Source organism: Lissotriton helveticus, chromosome 1_1 (genome assembly GCF_964261635.1).
Source record: "Lissotriton helveticus chromosome 1_1, aLisHel1.1, whole genome shotgun sequence".
Classification (NCBI taxonomy): Eukaryota; Metazoa; Chordata; class Amphibia; order Caudata; family Salamandridae; genus Lissotriton; species Lissotriton helveticus.
In genome coordinates, this window is record NC_136057.1 from 757,501,558 (window position 1) to 757,528,509 (window position 26,952).

At 44.3% G+C, this 26,952-nt stretch overlaps 1 protein-coding gene across 1 annotated transcript in view; it reads right to left on the bottom strand.

The window, feature by feature from the left end:
- Positions 1-305: 305 nt before the first annotated feature.
- The window catches only part of PDZRN4 (PDZ domain containing ring finger 4), a 575,813-nt gene continuing 549,166 nt past the window's right edge, over positions 306-26,952 (bottom strand). The window contains exons 7-8 of the mRNA XM_078655512.1: positions 7,813-7,929; positions 306-2,435 (exon numbers count right to left, since the gene is read on the bottom strand). Coding sequence (XP_078511638.1) covers positions 912-2,435; positions 7,813-7,929 — 1,641 coding nt within the window. The 3' untranslated portion in view covers positions 306-911. The remainder of the gene's footprint in view (positions 2,436-7,812; positions 7,930-26,952) is intronic.

Here is a 26,952-nt window from a genome sequence, read left to right on the forward strand (position 1 = left end):
TGTATGCCACAGTTGCCACGGTTTGAGCTCAGGTTTAAGTTACTGAAACATTTGACTGAACCTAACAAGATAGTAATTTTATTAGTGTGGTGGACACCCTGTCATTCAAAATAATAAAGCCCTTTCTCACAACATCTATTTGAAAGATTGTTTTAATTACTTCTGAAAGTTAACTATGAATGTGTCTACAGTATTTTTGCCATGTTTAAGCTTAGTGTAATTTGTAAAAAGCATGGCTCAAGTAAACCGAGAGGTGCTGATATAATTTTAAATCTTGATGAAATAAAACTGTAGATAGTTAATCGTAAAGGTAAGCAATAATTTATTTCTCATCCATCGTCACAATTACCATACATTGCCTAACTACGTGACAACTGCCACTACACAGCAGGGCATCATTGCCCACTCACGCTTTACTTGGACAAATACAATTGTAATTTACAGGTTAAATGTACAATGTCATTAAAAAACTTTTAAGCCATATGATGTTATACGGTACATGATTTATTGACAGTGCAATATAAGACACGGATGATTAATGTCTGGGTATGCCCATAAGCAAGCATATAAAAAAGTGTCCATTATTGATAATCAAGTAGAAAAAAGAAAAGTAGAGAAATAAATCCAGAGCTTAATTACAATGGATACATTAGGCCAGTAAATTAACTCATCTCTTTTTTTTTTGTTTTTACATTTTATAGAAATAGCTCCTCTATGGACAATTTGCAGGGTAAATAAAATTGTTAGCTAAAGAAGTTACCATTGTATGAAAAACAGAATGGGAGATTATCAAGTAATTTTGCTTACAAAAAGTAAAACTGTAAAGAGTCACAAAAAATATAAAAATGCCACATTGAACGAGGCAATCATAGTCTACCCAAACCGGTAGTATACTATATGAAAAGCCATATTCATACAGTAGTAACTGACAAAAAGGCATTGTGTACTTTTGTACCCTCCGGAGACTTGGCACCATGTGTCATGAGTTCTTGGATTGTCATCCAGTTGTCCAGAATTTTCTTGTTCCTCTTTTTCATCATTTTTTTGTGACTGAGTTCAATAATGTTAATTTCCTTTTTGCCTTCACTGCCACTCTGCGGGCTTTCTTTAAGACACTCTAACCGGCTGCGCATCATAAACTCTCGCCGCCTCCTCTGCTCCTTGGCTCGCAACAAGTGTTGCTTTCTTTCTTCTTTGCTCCAGTAGCGGCCCATCTTTAGTTCACTCATTGTGTCATCATCAGTTGTCATTCCACTTCGCTCCTCCTTGATCTTTAGAGCGCGCTCTTTAAGCAACTTGTCTCTTACTGGTCTTTTTGTAATGTAGCGTGTCCCGTCGCTCCTCATTTTCACTTTCCATTCCATCCTGGGCTCTGTTAGCTTCTGGGGGTCTTTGCACACACTTACGAGACTAAGCTGACTTTGAGCGTACTCCACTGCAGACTTCTGTTGGATTAGGTGCATATAACTTTGATACTGTCTTGCATGTATGGGTATGTTTCCTTGCCTATATGCAGAACTGTGGTAAGGTGAAAGGTAGGGAATATGCTCTGCATTTAGTGTCTCATGTTCGGTTCTTTTTCTGCATTCAAAAACATTATCCCTCCTTTGTACAGCAATGCTCTGCTCTGTAATTTTTGTTTTGGTTTTGCTTGGTGTGCTCTCAATGCTACAGTGCCCAGAAGACAACTGATTGGACACTATTGTGCTTCTCAGATTTTTCCTGTTGGTAATGCTGATCATTCTCTGCAAAGTGCTGTCTGGAGACCGCTCGATCGTTAGTGGTGTACTGCGGCAGCTTTCTGCTGTGTTGTAAGCACTAGAACTATCTTTGTCTGATTTCCCTGGATGTTCCACAATGTCATTCACTGTATGTGTCAGCGGGTTGCCACTAGCGTTGCATTCATCTTGATGAACTGACCAGATATTGCTATATTGATGGCTTATTTTTTGTAGTCTATGAGCATGCATAATACTTTGGCACTCCAGTTCAATATTTCTAAGTTCCTCGTTAAGTGCCTGGAGCTCGTGTGCAACACCCTCTTTCTCACCTCTACTACATTCTATTGTACTTCTTGAGTAATACAGGTCATACTCTCCACGGTTTCTGATTTTGCATTTGAGCTCTAAGAGTTGACGAAACCTTTCGCAATCGTCATCCTGGTTTCCTGCGACATCAGAGTCAATCAATTCTCCAGAAATAAAACTTTCATTGAACTGGGCTTCAGTGCTTCCTAAGGTGTCTTGGCTCTTCCCCAGATCTTGCTTGTCCTGCAAGCATGTATTGTTAGGCTCATCTGGCGCATTCTCCGGTTCCGAGCTCTCCTCATTGCGTAAACTCTCGTCTGTAGGTCCCACTCCACTGTCCTTCTCATGGTTGTTGGGTGAAGGTGTGGCAGTGTCTGTTGTGCCATCTTCTTCCTCTGGTTTCTTTGGCTAAGGAACAAGAGACAAAAAACGTTATAAACAAATAGGGACAAGCTTTTCAAGGTGCAAGTTGCATGGTTGATATCGCATATATTGGAAATGCTTAAACAAATATGGTTGAGTAAATGTAGTTTACACCTAAAGCATAGCTACATTTATGGTACTTGTGCATCCGGAACCAGGAGCCTACATTCTCGCAGTGATTTTCAATATAGAAGGCAAAAAACAAACAGCGACCTTTTTAATGAAATAATTAAACGCAGAATTTTTCACAGAAAAGAACATTCTTGCGATCATGACTTGATACCAGGGTGCTTACATGTGTGTCTCCAAGGTGTAAATTTGGGGCTGGAATGGAATTCCTGCCTGAAAGAAAATATTCAGACTCTTCAGAATCTTGAGTTTTATGGTACTAAGGGCCAGATGTAGATAATCAGCATTTACCGATTCTAAAATACCCAATTATACCGATTCGGTATTTTAGAATTGGTAAATGCTATGTAGGTTTCCAAACTGTACATTTTACCGAATCTGTAAAATTCGGTAAGGCCCATAGGAATGAATGGGAATTACCGAATCGGTAAATACCGATTTGGTAAAAGGGGGGAAACATTGAAGGGTGGCAGGGTGTCACTTTGACACCCTGTTGCACCCCTGAATTGTGTATGGGTGCACATGTGGCACACATACATGGCCTAAGGGCATGTATGTCTGCCACATGGCACTGTATTATTTGCATACATTTGCATTTTTTAGGGTTTTTGAAATTTACCACCAACTTGTAGTTCTTGGTAAAAACCGAATCCTAAAATGGGAAAATCACACATTTGAGTGCTCCCTACATATCAGGATTCGGTAATTTAGCGAATCGGTATTGAAGAATCTGGAAATTTACCGATTCCTTAAATTACCGATTCGGTAAATTACCGAATCCTTAATTCAGGCCCCTACATATGAAAAGCCTAATTCCGGTTGGTAGCGGCCGAAATTCTGTAATTTCGGCCGTTACCGACCGGAATTAGGCTTCCTACATCTGGCCCTAAATTCTTAAAATTTGCGCTGATAAATATTTGAAAATGTCACAAAACTGTATGATCAGGTTGGACCCTAATGTAACACAAAACCGACAGGGTAAATAAAACTAAAGAAAAACTCTGCGGACATAAAGGTTTATAAATATACAAAGGCCTAACTGAAAAGTCATTTTTTTCAAGATATTTCAATGAGATGCTACTTTTTGCTAAGAAATTACAAAACGCAGGAGATATTTTTAAATGGCTTGTATATCCTCCACAAGGAGGACACTAAATAATCATAATGCAGTTAGGCATAAATTATTTCTCAAAGTGAAGGATGAGAAACTGGACAAAGCTTAATTATTTCAGAGGTCTTTTTCAAAGATTTCTTGGTGATTTTTTTATTTTAAATACTTGGGTTGGTGCTTCTCATAGTCCCTTCTACATAGCAAATGGCCCTATATTGTATTTCTTTCATTTTAATTTTGTTAAAATTGCTCCATGGAAAACCAGAAGTCAGGAGTGGCTCCTCCATTAGGGCGGAAAAGCGTCATCCCACTAATTAAAATGCCACTAGAAAATTCCCCAGAAATGAAAAATAAAAACGTTAATTTATTACTATTTTATTTTTCACTAACCTTCATCAAGAGCTGAGTCCAAGGACGGAGCTGGGCCATTGCTGCTGAGTGGCAGCAGCAGGGGGGAGTGGTGGGCTGGGCATTTAAGTTTAAAGTGTGCAAGCCACTTTGGCTGGCTGTCTTGCGACAGCCAGCCAGACATGCTCACGTTAAACGTCTCTAACCCAGCCGTCTGAGACAGCTTGGTTGAGAGCAACCATAGGTCTCTAGTGCCCTTGGGAGCACTGAGAGAGCCCGCTCCATCCACTCCCGGAGCTTCTCTGATGCTGGTTAACAGCATGAGAGCAGGCCCAGGATTGGTTATAGGAGTTGACTGGGGTCCGGGCTGGAGGAGAGAACACCTGGACCAGAGCAAAGACGTGCAGCAATGCAAGTTACCATTCTGTTTACTTTTTTTATGTATTTAATGACTATGTGCTAATGTGCACTAAATTGCAAAAATGACCATTTTAAAGTTAAACATTTTAACTTTAGAATGATAATGTAATGCATGGCGGCAATTTAGTTAATGTAATTGCGGGTGCATACATCCACCCATTTGCCCGCTGCACCACTCAACGTAGTTGCCAGCTGCCACTGCCAGAATTGCCAGTAAGTATTTTCTGTTTTTATTTAATAGCTTTTATATACTAATATTTCGAATAATGATGAGTTACCCCTCTACAGGAAGTGGTTATAAAATCAGGCCAATGCTTAGTATGCACAAGTATTTTAATAGATGGCTCCAGAGATGAGGGAAGATACCATTGTTTTTGGTGCTATTTGCACTGCAGTGTTATCACATGCTGGTGCCAGCCTTGCATTGGCCGATGCACAGTGGTCAGTGGATGGGCTAGTGGATGTATATTTGAATATAGCTTAAAGAAATATCTTCTGGCACAACTATAATGCCCTAAATATTGTTTAGAAAAATAGTGCCCCATTGTGCGCTGAATTCGTATTATTAACTCCAATGGGGCAATATTTTCGAAGAAAATATTTAGAAAATGATATTTAAGTCAAACAATATTCTGACAACGATATTCTGGGATCACAGCAGGATAGTGAGGAAGGATATTCTAGAAAGTTTTACATGGCATCAGTATGTAAGTTTGTGGAATTTAGGGTTTTAGCCTTGAGGCTGCACGTGTGCTTCTGGAGCTGTTAGGCCAGTGGACAAGTAAAAGTTTGGGGTGGGGTGGGGTGGGGTGGGGTGGGGGTGGAATGGAATGGAATTCCAGAGCCGAGGATAGACTGCCATGCATGAGACTCTGTCTGTTGATGGAAGCACTTGCAGGTGATTCTGAATGAAGGCAACAAGGTGGTTCAGAATTGCACTGGGATGCCATAGTGGCTAATGCAAAAGTAGTTGAATTAGATGAAAGATGTGTGGGGTCCATTACAAGTATAAGAGTATGGCACCATGTGACCCCCATGGTCTATGCCTGCTCACTGATTTGGCTGTCTGTTAGATTGGCTCTAGTGGCGGAGGTCTATGTGCTCAGCTAAGAAATTAGATTTTATTTGGTGCCAGTACGAGGGCCCATGTGGCAATCTAAGTGTGATGTCCATAATGTAGTATTTAGTTTGAGTGGTCATTTTCGCATGCCAAGTCAAGGGCAATGCTCTAATATGTTGTGGTAAACAAAGGACCTTGTTGGGGATCATCAGGACTGACAGAGACATTCCAAGTAGGCTTACATCAGATGGCAGGTGAAAAGACAGCAGTTTGCAAAGTGAGCCTTTTCTGGAGGCAGTCTTGTTTCTAGTGGATTGTTAATATTCAACTTGCATGTAGCTGAGACACCGCAAATTTGTTGAAATGCAATTTCTGACATGTGTTGACATGTGACTGGAGTCTTTCCAACTAGAATGTCCTTCATTGATACTGCGCGACTTCTGTCTGAATTCAGACATGAAGTGGAGCGTGCATCCAAGAAAGCCTATAGATAGAAGGTAGAGAACTAGAGAAAGAGGCGCCACTGACAAAAAGAGTGCGAGGAGAGGAAGAAAAAGATATGAGAAAAAAAAACACCATGTTCCATTGTTGAATTTGGGTGCAGAAAGTAGCTCGTTTACTAGGTTGTGTTTTCAACAGCTCTTTCTTTCTCTCTGTGTTGCTCTGTCACTCTTGTTTCTCATGAGTGAATTAAGATACACATACCATATGAAAAGTGGGCTCATCTCTCTGCTCAACACCCACCAAACCACACCCACGGATGCTCCAGTGGTAGGATATTAGTGGCCATGCACCCCTGTATGATCTGACAACTCATAGCTGATGTATTGTTCCAACAATGAAAATGGTGGTCAGATTTTCTTTGTACAACATACTTGTTGTCACTGCATATGTAATTGCTGTTCTTCCCCCACGCCAGTGCCGGGGACAGTCAATGTATCTTCGACACACACCCCTGTATTAGATGGCGCCCTGTTAGTGCTTGGAGACAATAGTAATGCTCAGTGTGCGGCACAAAAAAATAAACATTTTAAAGCAAGGTTTTTCCAAGACATACAGAGATAATAGGGTTTTGACAGTGGCCCAATCAGCAGTAGGAGGTTTACAGTCCACCACCTCACCATATGGACTGGGCACAGACCATTTGAATAACCGAGTCAAGGGGTACAGTGCAAGACGGCTGGGGACTCGGAGAAAAGAGAGGGAGACAAGGCAGAGGAGACGGCCATGATCTTGAACAGATCTGAGAAGGAAGTCATGGCGGAGATCAGGGTGGTGAGGAGAAGAAAAACGACTCACCTTGATATTGTCATGCACCTAGCTAGAAGTTTGGATGGGCGATTCCACCTCACTAAACTGACCCCAGGGCCAAAATGTCATCATTTCTAGTCCTGTGTCTAATCAGATTGTGGAATGAGAATGTGTGCGGCTCTGTTAATAGATGAAATTATCTATCACTGGTTTCACTTGGCAGTAATTCCACTGGTGTGTACAGGATGGATTACAATTCCCACTATGCTTTTGTTACAAATTACTTTCAGGGAAACAGAGTCATTTTCAAGCAAATGCGCCTTATTAAACATACAACTCTGCCCATTACTGATATAATTACCGGTGGGATTCTGAGGTGGCGGCTTTATGGGAATCAGACGATTTACAAGGGACCTGTGATTGGATTGGTAATGGGCTGTTTTTAATTTGCTACATATAAACATTACACAGATCCTAATAACGTGAGTAATTTTACTAGACCGCGATAGCATCGCATACCTCATCACCGTGATATTTAAATCTCTAGGTGCCTTCTGCCCCATCCATGTCCCCTATCATTTATTCTATATGCTAATCAGTGAAAGCAAGGAGGGCTCAGACATCTGATTTTCTATCTGATTATAATTATTGTTACAGGTTTCTCCCTCGCTCTCTTCACCCAGGCCCTGCCTCGTTTTAGAATTACTTGACAGCCTGATATCACTACTTAGTGTAACACATATTTTGTGAAAACAGTACCTGACGCCTAAGCCCCGAGTGTGCCTATGCTGCCAGGACCTCTAGTCTACTATAGCAAGGCATGGCTGACAAGGGCTCTGTGACATCTGTATTGTGTCCCCGAACATACAGAATACATACTCTCATCTCACATCGGCTTGCACTGCCTCTGGTTCGTTTAAGAGTAGATTTTCCGGTCCCAGCAGAGAAAAAACAACTCATTAAACAGGGCTTTGATTGCAGCGCGCTCAGTTATTAGGAAGTACAAAAGGGCATCCTTCCTGTGCTAATTCTGTTCTCCTTACCTGCGCCACCTCGCCGGCTGTGTACGGCATCACCTCGTCCTGTTGTTCCTCCAGCATTTCCATGTTCAACTCCTCCAGATATTCGCTCCTTTCATCATCCAGCCAGCCCTCGTCCAGCTGCAAGGAATACATTAGCACATTGCATTACACGACATTAGTATTAACTCATGCTAATGCGAGGGGGGCCGAGATCGGCCGTGGCTGGCAAGGCCCTTTCATCATAATGATTCTTTTTTGAAAACATGCTTTTGTATTTTGCCTTACAGGGGGAAAAGCGGGATAATAAATTGGGCCCTGGTGCCTTTTATCCTTTCATTAAACAAAACGATGGATTCTCTCGCAGCCCGCTGCATCCGGCGGCTCAGTACATCACTCCTTTTCAAAAATCCATAAAAGCGAGGCCCGATCATTCTGAAGCTGCCATGTCTATTACTCCGATACCAGGAGGGTTAAGAGAACTCGAGTGGTGGTAATGGCTCCATATAACAACCGAACACCCTCCCGCAAGAGACCCAATCAGCGCTCACTCCATTTATCGTCCTAAGTGTCCCAGGTGCTGGTACCTGAAGCCACAAAGAAGAGCGGAGGCTGATGGGAGGGGGCAGAGCAGCGTGAACCGCAGAAGCCTCTATGGCTGACTTGGCTTTGTGTTAAACCAATGCCTGTAAAAAGCTATTCGAATAAAATGAATATATGATGATACAACGAATTCCGTTGCAACGCATGCCTTACAACGGAATTCGTTTAGCACGCATAAACCTTTCACCGACTATTTGCGTGGTGACGTCATACGTCGTGAAGAGAAAACGGCATATTTTTACCGATTTCTCTTAATCGACTCTGATGCCGACGTGACTTATGGTGAGTTGTTTTATTTGGGGGGGAGACCACCCCAAGCCCCCCCCTTTTTTTTTTACTTTTACCACATATGCCTTTACTACAAACATCGTAGTAAAGGCATGCGTGGTAAAGGCATTAGTTGTAACCACGCATGCGTTGTACAGCATGCGTGGTTAAAGATTTCGTGGAAACGGCTTCGTTGTAAAAGCCGTTTCCCGAATAAAATAAGGAGTTTAGGATGAAATCTCGTTTTAGGTATTTCTGGTTGTAAGAGTGCATACGTGGACAGACCGAATTGTAACATCTACAGCGGCACTAACAGCAGGGCTCAAGTCCTATAAAAAGAAGAGGGGGAACTGACAATATGCAAATGACCTCATGACGTGACGTGCTGAACGTGTCCCGGTGTCTGAAAATTACACCGGGACACATTCAGCATATTTCTATGGGGCCCAGCATCTTAGCAGGGGGGACGGCACCCACCCTGTGAAAAGAGTGGGGGGACGCCGTGTACCTGCGTGTACCCCTTACTCGAGCCCTGACTAACAGGCAGATGGAGGGAAACGGCATCGGTATAAACAGGTCTTTTGAGGTGGCTGAGACCTCTGTAAAGAGCCCTGGGTATGCTCTCTGCCAGCAGAAACCATGGCAGCCACCCCACGTGACATGGCGGACAAGTGATACTGCAATCCCCTCAACCTGCAATACTGCATTTGCAGTTAGTGGCTAACTAGAACTAGTGCCACCCGGGCGACCTTAAGTTTGCTGCCCTGTGCAGGTAAGAGCGGGTGGGGGTGGCCAATGGACGACTTGTTTCGAGGGGAGGGTGGCTGGTGGATGACTTGTTTGTGGGGGGGGGTAGTCGACAGACATAACTTGCTCACCTCCGCTGCCCCAAAAACAGTGCCACCCTTGGCATACAGCCCACGCTCCCTCTTAGCTATGCCACTCTTTGCACTTAACAACTTTGCCAACACAGACAAATGTAATGTTTTGAAGATTATTTGTGATTTATAGAATGGATGTAATCAGTGGTTGAAGTGCATTAACAACAGTATGGGAACTGTGATCCTGCAAGCAATGAGGATGTGGTGATTGAGCATTGGAGCGTAGTAAAAAGCATGGCTAAAAAACAAAATATTCTGTAACTTTTCTGTCCTTCACCTCCAGGTAACTACATAAAAAATAAAGCGCAGCTTAAATGAAAATTAAATGCAAGTAAGTTGGGAAATGCATGAAACATCTTCGTTAATTCATTGCACCAGCAAGCCACAAAATGTAATCCTGGTTGGTGCAGTGGATAATAGTGACTTGTGAATCTTTAGGGCTACTAGGTCCCAGTCTGTGACAGAATGTACTGTGAACACATAGACTATTATTTTACACTTGCATTAGGCTGCTAAAAATTGTGCAAAAAGGTTTAAGATAAAAAAAGTGCTTCCAAAATATAGATTTTAGTAATACCCAGACTGCACGTAGTGCATTTATTTATATAACTGTCTTTTAAAATCACACTCTTCACAGCTTAGCTGGTAGCTCCCTTACAATATCTCTCAAAAAGTATAAATATGTGTCATCAGGAAGCATCAAGTGATACCATCAATTAAAGCCACTACCGACTTCTAAGCTCCCTTTACATTTGCAGATTGACCAGTTGCGCACATTTACTTTTCTTTACGGGAAGCAAGCACCCTGGCAAGAGTGCTTGTCTGCCTTATATTTCAGCAGAAGCATTTAATCTCTCAGCCGTCCCGGGACGGTTGTCTTCTTACAAAAAGTAAGGAAACAGTTTTTCTAAAATTAAAAAAGTATGGACATGTCATTGCCCCAAGCACCCTCAAATATCCGCATAGTGCCCTCTGCGGACGACACGTAACTGGTGGTCGCGCTCAACCAGGCAGACCATAAAGCTAACAGCCTCCACACCTGCCTAGAAGACATATCGAGGTGGATGGACACATCCCAGCTCAAACTTAACGGCAGAAAAGCGGAGATCATGGTTCTGGGGAATCCTCTTAGCTTCAACCCCAGCCTGATGTGGCCTACGGGCATGGGTCCCCCACCGGCTCCAAAATCTGAGATCAAGAGCCTGGGCATCTGGCTGGACCAGGAACTGAATTTCAGGACACAGGCCAGGAAGACAGCAGCGACCTCTTTCTGCCTACTCAAAATGACCCACAAAATCTTCCCTCTTCTCCCCACTCTAGCAAAAAAGGTACTGGTTCAATCACTCATACTTTCCAAACTGGATTACGGGAACGCACTATATCTGGGCACTCCCTCCTCAGTTATCTCCAAACTCCAGCTAGTCCAAAACAGCACCGCTAGACTTCTGAGAGGAGCATCCAATAGACAATCAGCAAAACCCTCAATAGGGTCCCCCACTGGCTCCCAGTGCAAGAATGCATCAGATTCAAAACTCTGTGCATAGCGCACCAAACTCTGTCAGGAACTGGCCCCTCCATAAACTCAACATTGATCCACCCATACAAAGCAAACAGAAAACTCCGGTCAGATGAACTACGCCTGGCTGAGGTCCTCAGAGTAAAGAATGCTAGAAGCAGCGGACAACTTTTTTCCTACAATGCCGCCAAGCTCTGGAACTCCCTGCCACTTCACCTGCACACAACCACCAATCACCTGATCTTCCGTAAACATCTCAAGACTCTTCTGTTACTTTAGCTTCAGTCTCCTCTGTGTTTGCTCTCAGCGCTGGGACACTCCCGGGTAGCCATGCGCTCTACAAATGTCTTTTCATTCATTCATTCATTCCTTGGTAAGTCCACATCTGGTCTTTTGAAAGAACACAGCTTGCGCTGCCTGGTAGGTTCGACCTAAAAATGAAGAATTCCTTCCTTGCATACACAGGCAATTCTTTTTAACTGTTAGCAGAAATGTGTTTTGTATTAATTGAGATTAACAGTCCAAATTTATTTTACTTAATTATTCCATGCCACAATTAAAGGTAACATTATTTGGCTAGTTCTAAAGTTAATGCCTAGGGCACTGAGCAAAGTGAAATCAGCCAGCAGATGTCATGTTGAAGCCACACCGGACTTAATGCAGTATGCTCACAAAGGAAATACGCGGTTGACAAACACAGTAATCAGTATTGCCTTAATGATAAGGAAAATCAATTGACAAATGCTACCCTCTTTTGTGCTGGTGCACTGATTTAAAAGGATTGACAACTGGTATTTAGTACAAACCAAAGGTTGTGATCATGACGCTGTTATTGGGCAATGCTACACTGTAATTATATTTGCCTATTAGATTGGGAAAGGGTTGAGCCTTAAGAGAAGGGGGAAAACATTGAAATCGTGACGGAAAGTGTAAATAGTTTTGAGGTGTCTTTTCAGCTCTTTGACAGACTTAACACGCAACAAAGAATACTTGTCTTATCAACAACCAATCATTGTGTTGCAGTTAGTCGATCTAAGTAGGATTAAACAGATACGCATGTCTGTCTTACTGAATGTGAAGAGATCAGAAATAAATGATATCTAAAACATCAAACTAAAATCGACAAATGAGAAATCTTTTCATTAAAAAAAATGTCTCTTTTGTAGAGACTAAAATAGTAAGAGTGATAGTTTTGTGGAACCCGATGCATTTTATGTGCACCATAAACCTTAAATATTCACTTTTTGGTAATCACTTTAATTGATTCAGAAATGTACACAAACCCTTGCCCAATAAGATTAAATGCCTAGATAAATGAATTACTATATAAGTATAATCTGGAACTGTTGACATAAAGTGATGTTAGAGGCAAAGCCCCTCTGGCAACTTTCCAAGGGAATAGGCCCAGTTCATATATTGACCATATAATGCTTTAAATGAATGATGTAAATCTTTTTAGCATCCCAGATGGCTACTCAGATTGATATTGCAAAGAAACATTGGATTAGCCTAAAGTGGACGGGGATTAATGACCTTCAACAAGGCCGACGCTGTCATCCCACCCCACCTGCGGGACATCATCAACACCTCCTTCGACACCGCCACCTTCCCTGAGAGCTGGAAGCACGCCGAACTCAGCGCTCTACTAAAGAAACCAACGGCGGACCCCACCGAACTCAAGAACTACCGCCCCATCTCGCTCCTCCCGTTTCCAGCCAAAGTCATCGAGAAGACCGTCAACAAGCAACTGGCAGCCTTCCTCGAGACGACTGGATCCCTCGACCCATCTCAATCAGGCTTCCGGCCAACCACAGCACCGAGACCGCCCTCATCGCTGCCACCGACGACATCCGAACCCTGCTGGACAACGGAGAAACAGCGGCCCTCATCCTCCTGGACCTCTCCGCGGCATTCGACACTGTCTGCCACCGCACCCTAGTGCAGCGCCTCAGCAACGTCGGAATCGAGGAGAAAGCACTGGAATGGATCACCTCCTTCCTCGCCGGAAGGACACAGAGAGTCCGCCTGCCCCCATTCAGATCAGAAGCCACGGAAGTCATCTGCGGCGTTCCCCAAGGCTCCTCGCTCAGCCCCACCCTCTTCAACGTCTACATGAGCCCCCTTGCAGCCATCGCACGCCAACACAACCTGAACATCATCTCCTACGCCGATGACACCCAGCTGATCCTCTCCCTGACCAACGACCCCGCCACCGCCAGAGCCAACCTACATGAAGGGATGAAAGACGTGGCCGAGTGGATGACGACCAGCCGCCTGAAACTGAACACAGACAAGACGGAAGTCCTCATCCTGGGCTCCTCACCCTCCGCCTGGGATGACTCCTGGTGGCCCCCCGCCCTGGGCAACGCACCCAAACCGACAGACCACGCACGCAACCTGGGCTTCATCCTGGACTCCTCCCTCTCCATGACCAGACAAGTCAACGCCACCTCCTCGTCCTGTTTCAACATCCTGCGCATGCTACGTAAGATCTTCCGGTGGATCCCCACCGAGACCAGGAAGACGGTCACCCAGGCCCTAGCACCAGCCGACTGGACTATGGCAACGCCCTCTACGCCGGAACCACCGCCAAGCTCCAGAAGAGACTCCAGCGGATCCAGAACGCCTCGGCGAGACTCATCCTTGACGTCCCCAGACGAAGCCACATCTCCAGACACCTGAGAGACCTGCACTGGCTCCCGATCAACAAAAGAATCACCTTCCGGCTCCTCACCCACGCACACAAAGCCCTACACAACCAAGGCCCGACCTACCTCAACAGCCGCCTCAACTTCTACGCTCCCAAACGCCATCTCCGCTCGACCAATCATGCCCTCGCCGCCGTCCCCCGCATCCGCAGAGCGACAACAGGAGGAAGGTCCTTCTCCCACCTGGCCGCCAAGACTTGGAACTCCCTCCCGACCGACCTACGCCTGACCCAAGACCACCTCTCCTTCAGGAAGAAGCTCAAGACCTGGCTGTTCGAGCAGTAGCGGACCCCCCCCCCCCAAAGCGCCTTGAGACCCTCCGGGTGAGTAGTGCGCGGTATAAATGCCTTTGATTGATTGATTGATTGATTGAAACAGCCCTCCTTGAAAAAGTGGCAAAAGCAACAAGGAGGACTTGTAAGTTTGTACAGAACCAGCGGCCTCCTCAGATAAAATTGTGCTAGCTTTTAGTTAGATTACTTCTGCTATTGCAGACAATTTAAAAAAGATTAACAAGAGGACAAAGCAAGAGAATTTGGCTGGTATGATCACCACTACACACAATTAAATTGAAAACTCTAAAAGGCCCTACGGCAATTACAGAGGGATAAGAAGGAAGTTAAATCACTCGGGGTCACATGCATCAAGATAAGGAATTACGATTCCTAAATAGCGATTTTTAAGGAAACGCTATTTAGGTCACAATTCCTTATGCATGTAGGAGTTGCATTACATTTTGCGATTCGCTATTAGGTAATGTCACTCCATTTATATAGGTAATTAGGAAAATAATTAATTCTCCATTCCATAAAGATAGTTCAACCTGTCTTCCCTGAAGGTGACAATGTTGCATTGAATCATCCCCCTTACAAGCAGTCAGCCTAGAAGAGGTGGTAATTGCCAACGAAAAGTCCTCCTCCAATAAAACTCCTAGCCCTGATGAGGTTCCAGTGGATGCATTTAATTATTGCATAGCTTTGTGGGCAGCAATTCTGACGCAGGAATTTAATGCAGTGGCTCAATGGCCTATCTCATCTACTTGGACAGACTTAATAATAGTACTTACATTCAAAAGAGGGGACGGGGAGGGCCAAGTGCTATCGTACGATATCGCTTTCAGATTAATCAGTAAAAATAATGGGGCAAATCATTTTGGATAGATAGGATACCTGGGTTTTAGGAAGGATATTGGCACATTAAAGTAATCCACCAACCTCCATTTTTTAATTTCCAAATAAACAGTAGCCAGGCAGGGACATATCTCTGCTGTGCTGATCCTAGCAACGCTTTTGATTTGGTCAACCACAGTAAACTGTGGAAGACCATCATTGAAATGGGCACCCCAGAAGTCATCGTTTCATTCCTGTCCCAGATGTATAACTCATTGACTGCCAGAGTGAGATATGGAAAAGAGCAAGAATGTACCCCAAGCTTTAGGGTCGCCAGAGGACTAAGACAAGGTTGTGTCTTAGAACCCTTCCAATTTCTCTCAATTTAAATTGGGTTTGAGGGGCCGTTGCAAGTGATAAATGCTGAGGCGCCCAGAGTAGATTCTCAACCCACTTTCATGCTCCTATATGCTGACGATGCGGTTCTGATAACGAGAACTGCAAATGGTCTACAACAGTTGATCAATAGATTTGCCACAGCTATGGAGCAGAAAGATTTAAAATCAAATCTGACAAAAACCTTTATTATGGTGTGTGGAAGGAGAAAAGTGAAGTAAAACGCCACTATGTGAGGGGCCACAAATTGGAAGAAGTTCCTAACTTTTCCTACTTGGTCATACTCTAACTGCACAAGAACATTTGAGGCTTTGTTTAGATTTGCTACGAAAATAGGAAACAAACCAATACATGAGATGTTGCAGTTGTATAGAAGTACATGCATTCTCAAGGACACCAATGAGGCAACTATTTGGGGCATGGCGGAGCACTCAATGCTGAAATTACAGGAAAACTCCTTTTTGTGTGGACTATTGGCTGTTCTCCATACAGTACCAACCTATACTACTTATAGAGAACTAGATACAATTTATATTGAAGATATAATTGAACAGGGTGTTATAATTGGGTGGTATATTATCTGGAGTAAAGCAGGAACAAAATTCACTAGGGAAGTAATCAATGACTGCCTTGCTCTTAAATACTATGACAAGATTCCTTGTTCCGGTGTTGGATCTAGCCCTGATCTCTTGACTGGGTGACAGTACTCTGCTTAATTCAGAGACTCTGTCCATCACCACCCCTTGTTGTAAATAATTTTGTCCACCCCAAGCATGGAAGGGTATACTCAGATGTGAGTCCCTTGCTCATTGCACCATCAGGATTCAAGCAAGCCGGGCCGAAGACGCCTGAAATGGCAGAAACCGGTCCCAGGAAGCTTGTTTCCTTCCCAGTGTAAGAATTGGCTTTTGTAGTCTGGTCTGCCCTGTTCCCATGATGCACTGGGCCAGGGACAGACTAATTTGCATACAGCCGGGTTCTGAAACTGGGATGGTGCAATGAGCTAAAAAACGGTGTTGGATCTAGCCCTGATCTCTTGACTGGGTGACAGTACTCTGCTTAATTCAGAGACTCTGTCCATCACCACCCCTTGTTGTAAATAATTTTGTCCACCCCAAGCGTGGAAGGGTATACTCAGATGTGAGTCCCTTGCTCATTGCACTATCAGGATTCAAGCAAGCCGGGCCGAAGACGCCTGAAATGGCAGAAACCGGTCCCCGGAAGCTTGTTTCCTTCCCAGTGTAAGAATTGGCTTTTGTAGTCTGGTCTGCCCTGTTCCCAAGATGCACTGGGCCAGGGACAGACTAATTTGCATACAGCCGGGTTCTGAAACTGGGATGGTGCAATGAGCTAAAAAACGGTGTTGGATCTAGCCCTGATCACTTTACTGGGTGACAGTACTCTGCTTAATTCAGAGACTCTGTCCATCACCACCCCTTGTTGTAAATAATTTTGTCCACCCTAAGCGTGGAAGGGTATACTCAGATGTGAGTCCCTTGCTCATTGCACCATCAGGATTCAAGCAAGCCGGGCCGAAGACGCCTGAAATGGCAGAAACCGGTCCCCGGAAGCTTGTTTCCTTCCCAGTGTAAGAATTGGCTTTTGTAGTCTGGTCTGCCCTGTTCCCATGATGCACTGGGCCAGGGACAGACTAATTTGCATACAGCCGGGTTCTGAAACTGGGATGGTGCAATGAGCTAAAAAACGGTGTTGGATCTAGCCCTGATCTCTTGACTGGGTGACAGTACTCTGCTTAATTCAGAGACTCTGTCCATCACCACCCCTTGTTGTAAAAATTTTGTCCACCCTAAGCGTGGAAGGGTATACTCAGATGTGAGTCCCTTGCTCATTGCACCATCAGGATTCAAGCAAGCCGGGCCGAAGACGCCTGAAATGGCAGAAACCGGTCCCCGGAAGCTTGTGTTCTTCCCAGTGTAAGAATTGGCTTTTGTAGTCTGGTCTGCCCTGTTCCCATGATGCACTGGGCCAGGGACAGACTAATTTGCATACAGCCGGGTTCTGAAACTGGGATGGTGCAATGAGCTAAAAAACTGTGTTGGATCTAGCCCTGATCTCTTGACTGGGTGACAGTACTCTGCTTAATTCAGAGACTCTGTCCATCACCACCCCTTGTTGTAAATAATTTTGTCCACCCCAAGCGTGGAAGGGTATACTCAGATGTGAGTCCCTTGCTCATTGCACCATCAGGATTCAAGCAAGCCGGGCCGAAGACGCCTGAAATGGCAGAAACCGGTCCCCGGAAGCTTGTTTCCTTCCCAGTGTAAGAATTGGCTTTTGTAGTCTGGTCTGCCCTGTTCCCATGATGCACTGGGCCAGGGACAGACTAATTTGCATACAGCCGGGTTCTGAAACTGGGATGGTGCAATGAGCTAAAAAACGGTGTTGGATCTAGCCCTGATCTCTTGACTGGGTGACAGTACTCTGCTTAATTCAGAGACTCTGTCCATCACCACCCCTTGTTGTAAATAATTTTGTCCACCCCAAGCGTGGAAGGGTATACACAGATGTGAGTCCCTTGCTCATTGCACCATCAGGATTCAAGCAAGCCGGGCCGAAGACGCCTGAAATGGCAGAAACCGGTCCCCGGAAGCTTGTTTCCTTCCCAGTGTAAGAATTGGCTTTTGTAGTCTGGTCTGCCCTGTTCCCATGATGCACTGGGCCAGGGACAGACTAATTTGCATACAGCCGGGTTCTGAAACTGGGATGGTGCAATGAGCTAAAAAACGGTGTTGGATCTAGCCCTGATCTCTTGACTGGGTGACAGTACTCTGCTTAATTCAGAGACTCTGTCCATCACCACCCCTTGTTGTAAATAATTTTGTCCACCCTAAGCGTGGAAGGGTATACTCAGATGTGAGTCCCTTGCTCATTGCACCATCAGGATTCAAGCAAGCCGGGCCGAAGACGCCTGAAATGGCAGAAACCGGTCCCCGGAAGCTTGTTTCCTTCCCAGTGTAAGAATTGGCTTTTGTAGTCTGGTCTGCCCTGTTCCCATGATGCACTGGGCCAGGGACAGACTAATTTGCATACAGCCGGGTTCTGAAACTGGGATGGTGCAATGAGCTAAAAAACGGTGTTGGATCTAGCCCTGATATCTTGACTGGGTGACAGTACTCTGCTTAATTCAGAGACTCTGTCCATCACCACCCCTTGTTGTAAATAATTTTGTCCACCCTAAGCGTGGAAGGGTATACTCAGATGTGAGTCCCTTGCTCATTGCACCATCAGGATTCAAGCAAGCCGGGCCGAAGACGCCTGAAATGGCAGAAACCGGTCCCCGGAAGCTTGTTTCCTTCCCAGTGTAAGAATTGGCTTTTGTAGTCTGGTCTGCCCTGTTCCCATGATGCACTGGGCCAGGGACAGACTAATTTGCATACAGCCGGGTTCTGAAACTGGGATGGTGCAATGAGCTAAAAAACGGTGTTGGATCTAGCCCTGATCTCTTGACTGGGTGACAGTACTCTGCTTAATTCAGAGACTCTGTCCATCACCACCCCTTGTTGTAAATAATTTTGTCCACCCCAAGCGTGGAAGGGTATACACAGATGTGAGTCCCTTGCTCATTGCACCATCAGGATTCAAGCAAGCCGGGCCGAAGACGCCTGAAATGGCAGAAACCGGTCCCCGGAAGCTTGTTTCCTTCCCAGTGTAAGAATTGGCTTTTGTAGTCTGGTCTGCCCTGTTCCCATGATGCACTGGGCCAGGGACAGACTAATTTGCATACAGCCGGGTTCTGAAACTGGGATGGTGCAATGAGCTAAAAAACGGTGTTGGATCTAGCCCTGATCTCTTGACTGGGTGACAGTACTCTGCTTAATTCAGAGACTCTGTCCATCACCACCCCTTGTTGTAAATAATTTTGTCCACCCTAAGCGTGGAAGGGTATACTCAGATGTGAGTCCCTTGCTCATTGCACCATCAGGATTCAAGCAAGCCGGGCTGAAGACGCCTGAAATGGCAGAAACCGGTCCCCGGAAGCTTGTTTCCTTCCCAGTGTAAGAATTGGCTTTTGTAGTCTGGTCTGCCCTGTTCCCATGATGCACTGGGCCAGGGACAGACTAATTTGCATACAGCCGGGTTCTGAAACTGGGATGGTGCAATGAGCTAAAAAACGGTGTTGGATCTAGCCCTGATCTCTTGACTGGGTGACAGTACTCTGCTTAATTCAGAGACTCTGTCCATCACCACCCCTTGTTGTAAATAATTTTGTCCACCCTAAGCGTGGAAGGGTATACTCAGATGTGAGTCCCTTGCTCATTGCACCATCAGGATTCAAGCAAGCCGGGCCGAAGACGCCTGAAATGGCAGAAACCGGTCCCCGGAAGCTTGTTTCCTTCCCAGTGTAAGAATTGGCTTTTGTAGTCTGGTCTGCCCTGTTCCCATGATGCACTGGGCCAGGGACAGACTAATTTGCATACAGCCGGGTTCTGAAACTGGGATGGTGCAATGAGCTAAAAAACGGTGTTGGATCTAGCCCTGATCTCTTGACTGGGTGACAGTACTCTGCTTAATTCAGAGACTCTGTCCATCACCACCCCTTGTTGTAAATGATTTTGTCCACCCTAAGCGTGGAAGGGTATACTCAGATGTGAGTCCCTTGCTCATTGCACCATCAGGATTCAAGCAAGCCGGGCCGAAGACGCCTGAAATGGCAGAAACCGGTCCCCGGAAGCTTTTTTCCTTCCCAGTGTAAGAATTGGCTTTTGTAGTCTGGTCTGCCCTGTTCCCATGATGCACTGGGCCAGGGACAGACTAATTTGCATACAGCCGGGTTCTGAAACTGGGATGGTGCAATGAGCTAAAAAACGGTGTTGGATCTAGCCCTGATCTCTTGACTGGGTGACAGTACTCTGCTTAATTCAGAGACTCTGTCCATCACCACCCCTTGTTGTAAATAATTTTGTCCACCCCAAGCGTGGAAGGGTATACTCAGATGTGAGTCCCTTGCTCATTGCACCATCAGGATTCAAGCAAGCCGGGCTGAAGACGCCTGAAATGGCAGAAACTGGTCCCCGGAAGCTTATTTCCTTCCCAGTGTAAGAATTGGCTTTTGTAGTCTGGTCTGCCCTGTTCCCATGATGCACTGGGCCAGGGACAGACTAATTTGCATACAGCCGGGTTCTGAAACTGGGATGGTGCAATGAGCTAAAAAACGGTGTTGGATCTAGCCCTGATCTCTTGACTGGGTGACAGTACTCTGCTTAATTCAGAGACTCTGTCCATCACCACCCCTTGTTGTAAATAATTTTGTCCACCCCAAGCGTGGAAGGGTATACTCAGATGTGAGTCCCTTGCTCATTGCACCATCAGGATTCAAGCAAGCCGGGCCGAAGATGCCTGAAATGGCAGAAACCGGTCCCCGGAAGCTTGTTTCCTTCCCAGTGTAAGAATTGGCTTTTGTAGTCTGGTCTGCCCTGTTCCCATGATGCACTGGGCCAGGGACAGACTAATTTGCATACAGCCGGGTTCTGAAACTGGGATGGTGCAATGAGCTAAAAACGGTGTTGGATCTAGCCCTGATCTCTTGACTGGGTGACAGTACTCTGCTTAATTCAGAGACTCTGTCCATCACCACCCCTTGTTGTAAATAATTTTGTCCACCCTAAGCGTGGAAGGGTATACTCAGATGTGAGTCCCTTGCTCATTGCACCATCAGGATTCAAGCAAGCCGGGCCGAAGACGTCTGAAATGGCAGAAACCGGTCCCCGGAAGCTTGTTTCCTTCCCAGTGTAAGAATTGGCTTTTGTAGTCTGGTCTGCCCTGTTCCCATGATGCACTGGGCCAGGGACAGACTAATTTGCATACAGCCGGGTTCTGAAACTGGGATGGTGCAATGAGCTAAAAAACGGTGTTGGATCTAGCCCTGATCTCTTGACTGGGTGACAGTACTCTGCTTAATTCAGAGACTCTGTCCATCACCACCCCTTGTTGTAAATAAAGATTCCTTAGTTGGCACATGTGGGTAGGCTACTCAAGGAGATGAATAAAAACGTTTCTTTTGAATGCCCTGCTAGTAAATGTAAATGTTTTTGTACTTGTATAGCGCACAGCTACCCGCAGTGGGTTTCCCGGCGCTTGTACGAATACCGCAAGGGAACCCTTCCTGGCTTTCCCTGTGAAGTGTCCACTCCTGGGCACCCCCATGGTGCAGACCAGGCATCCCTCGCGTTGTGGGGGCTGTTGTGGAGACTAAGCAAGCTATTGCCCAGAGTTACAGAGCAGGACCCATGATCAGAATAGGCACTGAGGCAAGAATATCTGGTCAGGGTAATTAATGAGCCCGAAACCATCGAACCCTGGTCCCTGGCCAGAGCTCTGCATCGAGGTCTGCCTGCTCTAACCATTGAGCCACACTTCTCTAGTGTCTTGCAGTACAGCATAAAAGAACTCACAAAGCTGATCTTTGTCAACAAACAAGACCTACGGAGGGAACATAAAGAAATGGAAAAACTAATATTATTCAGATACCTGAAAGGGCCCGTAGATCACGGCTTGCAAGGTTACTTGGTAATGGTAACAGATGTACAGAAGAGATTCTACCACACAAGACTACAGCTGGGCATTCTTCACCATCTCATTGTAATCCCGGCGAGAGAGGCGTGGAGCAAGACATTACCAAAGTGTCAGTGCGATGGGAAAGCTACACAATCCACCATGCATTTTATTCTGTTTTACAAATGTTATAGTGACATTAGACAGCGCTTTTTAAGTCCCTTGTTTGTACCGGAGAGATTTTTACTACATCAGGAAGCTTTTAACTTTTTATGTGATCTTGAGACAGACATTATTTGCCACGCTGTCTCTGCTTTCATTAGGTATGCCATCATTAAAAGGATGTTATTTGTACTGTTTGAGAACATGGTCTATGAAAGAGATGAGTGGTGTTGTAATAGACCTAAGCTTTTAAACTTTTCCTGTATAGCAATTTTGCATTAATTGCAGGACGGGTACATGATATGAATTTTACTAGTTGAAAGTAAAGTTGATGTAGAATTAGCTATTTGCATATTTACAACTCAATAACATTTTAGGATATCCTTTTATTTGTACCAAATTCCTCAAGATAAGTAAATGATATGATTCTATATGATCTGAATTTATCCAGCAATAAGTAAACCATTAAGTCCGTATTGGAAAGTGGGTTTTAAATTATTTGTTTAGTGTATTTTACATTCGAAGCAAGGCAATCTGTATTATGTTTAAATTACTTTTATCAATTAAAAAAGTAATGCAAATGAAGATTTATTTTGTTGTTTGTTAAAATACCTAGAGTACATCTGCATGTTACAGCACATGGTTGAAACCTTACTAAAATAGGTTTCTAAATCAAGCACTCTAAGAACAACTTACAAATGGTGTGAAAGCAATGTCATTACTGTAGTCTCAGTTAACAGCCTTAATACTCGTTGCAAACTAGCATTTTACTGTGGCCGGTAGGGTACTATTATTTGAAAAAGATATATAAGCAAGCACCTGGAGGTGAACACTGCCTGCCCATGCATTGATGAAGGAGAATATTTAAGTATGGCCTTCATTGGAGAGTCTATGTGATGGCAGGGTCCATTTATGGAACAATTATTTGCAACATGTGTAAAAAGGTTGGCTTTAGCGGAAGCAGATGCAAGCCTGGCTGTGCTCATGGAGGAAGTAATGTGGAAGATGCTCTCCAGTTTCTTCAGATGATGAAAGTGAACACATATTTCTCTATGCTTTTAAAATTTCCTCTTCTGTATCAATTGCTGCTCTAACAACAACCAATAATTCCCATTGTTAGCCTAGCATCAGTAGTGTATAGCCCTTAGGAAAAGGGAGGGAGTGAGATGATTCATAGTAGTAATAGAAGCAGTATTGAGGGTGGTCCAAGATGATTGAACATTTTATTTGTAATTTATATAGCACAAACTTTACCTAAAGATATTGAAGCACTTTACATGAGCACCAATTGCATTACACAAGGACACATTCCTTGTATGTGGACACAAGGACAATAAGCGAGTAGCCCAGATTCACAGGGTTTTGAGCCGACGTTGAGACTCGAACTAGATACCCCAGTTCCAATGTTGGCAGCTCTGGCAGTTACGCCACATTCTGTCCTGTTGTAGTCATATAACAGGAGATTAGGGTACAGAAGAAGATACATGACATAAGAGAGATGCTGCAAGTGCTAGAAAACTATGGAGGAAAAGGGAGGGGGAGCAATATCAAGGCATTAATTGGTTACCAAGGAAAAAGGAAGGAAGAGATGTTGGAAGGCAATTGTGAGAAGAAGTAGATTAGTTTTCTTATGACCCTGCAATGAATAAGGAACGGGTTCTAGATCTTAGTTTGGTCCTGGAATGCTGCAGAGAAGAACTGTGAGGTGCTTTCCTGCAGGATTATGGTGGACAGGCCTAGGGTGACTGGGGCGCCAAAACTCCTAAACTAAGCAGAGGTCATGGAGTGGAACGTTCAGGGATATGTTGAAAGTGTTAATGTTTAGGAGAAACATATCTCTAAGAAGGTGCCTGGGAACTTTCAACGCTGCACTTTTCACTTGCTGACTTCCTTTGTTTGCTGAAATGCTGTCCATCACCTTTTTTGTTCCCCGACTACTGCCGAATCCAAAGCCTTGAATAATGATTGTGTTTAGGCTTTGTTTCAATTTGCCTTCTTCTCTTTATCCTCTTTAATCGCAGGGTTGCTAGAGGTGAGGCTGCTGTAATCTGTTACTTGTGATTCTCATGCATTGTGACTTTCAAAGCAGATATGCATATCCTGTGATATCTGTGCTTCATTTGCATTTTAGTGTGTGCCTAAAGTACCTGAGAACACCAGTTTATGAAAACTCCATTCAGAAAGATCTAAAACGAGAGTGTTGCTGTATTCCCCTTTCCCTCCACTGTTAAGTTCTGCTTCTAATATTTCACTGTGTACTAGCAGAAACACATGCTGGTGAATAGGGAGGTTGTCATCAGGCTCAGCTGGAAACCAATAAATCCAACACCAACCCACCGCATACAATCATGTCAGGAAATGGTTATGGTGGAATTTTACTGATTAAGTTTCACTTTAGTATCATGTTAGTGAGGTGGGTGGATAAAACTTCATGGGGTCTTCACCACCATTGATCAAAGAATAAACGCTTCCTGATCACAGAGATTTTCCCCTTCAAATTCAATTCTGTGATCCAATGAGGATGGCGTGAAATTGTTGCAGATTGAACAGCATCTCATTATCCATGAAACAAATATTTTTGACATCTGAAACCTAAAGAAATCTCCTGTAATTTACCATAAATAGTCCTTGTCCTTTGTGTGGTGGTAAATGTGTGGTGAAAGACTGGGGTACGTCACCTTGGCATTATGCACATTTTTTCAGACTTATGTACAAGAAATGAATGTTTCCTCTTTAACATGGGCCACGCCCCCGTGCAAAAGAGTGAAAGCCCCCTTAGGATTGTGCCAGCTCTGCGTGTGCACTGGTGGGATCTGGTGAGAAAGAGCCATGCAAGCATCTGCGGCCCCTTCTGCAATACTAAAGTGCCCCAGGAATGTAAAAAGAGGGTGAATATGTCTTTTGCAGCCCAGGGGCTCGTTCAATAACACAGCCCCAGGTACTTAGCCTGTAATGGGCAACAGCCAGTGTTCCTGATCCAAAGTATCAGTACAGTTGCAGCTACACAATTGGATAAATAGGTGGGTGCAAACTACCCTTACCAGAATGGGGACTGAACTTGGTCGTTTGTCTCCTCTTCTTGAATCCTTTGACTCAGCATTGGCACTACATTCATTATGCCAAGCCTTATACCAGTAGTTAGAATAGGAGTGATATGTATATACATAATAGTGCTGTTGGAGCTTGTGGCTGTCAGAGCACTGTCAGTAAGCATCTGTTTTTTAAGGCTTCATGTACTTACCAACTGAAAAAAATAATTGCATTGCATGACTGCTACTACCATTCTGCCTCCTTTGCTGTAGCTGTTGTTGCTCCTCAATGTTCGAGCTCAATACTTATCCTCAACATCATCCTCCACAATTTGTTCAGAATCTTTGAGTTCATCTTTGGAGTCAGGCAATAGTGACATACGAGGAACTTGTATCATCACTATTTACGCAGGTGGTTATGGCTACCTTTTGATTTTTCTCTTGCCACTACTTCACCTCAAATGCTTCTAAAGCCTTACACTGACCGAAACCTGCTGCTCTCTCATTGGATGCCGTGGAGTTAAATCACTGCAATTGAGGGTGTGCACAGGAATGCAGAGAATATGCACACCCTTAATTGCAGCATGTTCCCCCTATTAACTCGGTTTCAGCTATCACTGACTGACACTATATTGTCTGCTTTACAGCATCAGAGCAGAGACATGAAGGAGGCAGAGAAAGGGGGATGGGGTGTTTATTTCCCAGTGATGGGTGAGAGCAGGCAAACGGTTGCTAATGGCCCGAATGTCTACAAGCTGTCGTATGTTAACAGTTGTTAACCGGTCCATTTCCAATATTATGTGCATTCAGGAACCCGGAAAAACAAATATTTCCACTTACAAAAAAACACAGTTAGAGTAGTGTTACGTTATGAATAAAATTTTTGAATTGTGGTTAGCCCCACAAACCATAACTCAGACAACACCCAGGTAAACCATGGGCCTCATTTATGAGGCTGTGCGTCACTTTTACGCCACCGGTGCGTCACTTTTTGTGACACACCAGTGGCGTAAACAATGCGCCTTGTTGCGCCATATTTACAAAGTGACGCATCTAGGTAGATGCGTCACTTTGTAAACCCCTGCGCCACATTATACCTGCGCCAGGTATAATGTATGCAGAGGGGGCATTCACCCGCAAAAAGCCTCGTAATAGTGACGCAGTGAAATCTATGAGATTTCACTGCGTCACTTTTAGGACGCTGTTGCGTCAAACTCTTGCGCCTGCCTCACAGCAGGCGTAAGACTGACGCAAGCCCTTTCACATGGGGCTTTCCCCATGTGAAAGGAAGCATTGCTGGAGATGCGTCACTTTTGTGACACACTCCAGCAATGCGTCACTTTTGCGCATACAGATACGTCAGAAATACTGACGTATCTGTAACTCCTTGCGACATGATGCATCATATTCTAAATATGACGCATCAATCATGTCGCAGGGAGAGCGCAGTGAAAAGTGACGCATCGCTGTTTTCACGCAGCGATGCGTCACTTTTCATAAATGAGGCCCCATAACTCTAACACCAAATGCAATGCTTATTGATGTGACCTATGCTGTAATAAATTATATAAATGGTACGGATCAGATTACTTATTACACTAGCAATAACACCATCAAGAAGAAAACAATGATATGCTTTATTTTTTACTATGTTTTGTAACAAAATACTTTTTGTGAGGTCATAAGCATTGCATTGTTTGTGTGCGTTTTAATGTCTATTGTGGAAGTCATGACTTGTGAAGCTAACCATACTTGGGATATTTCAGAGGTTTTTAGGTTTTAACTTGTTCCATATATGTGCTTTAATTGTGATTTTAAGTGAATTTCATTGTTTTAAAATATATATACATTAAGGTTTTAAAACTAATCTTAACCATAACTTCCCTTTAATTAGACCTTTTCCTGTGAATTTCAGTTTTTTAATGATTCTTTTGCGTCTGTTTTTTTTTAATTAAATCTTTTTATTAAACAGTTCCTCAG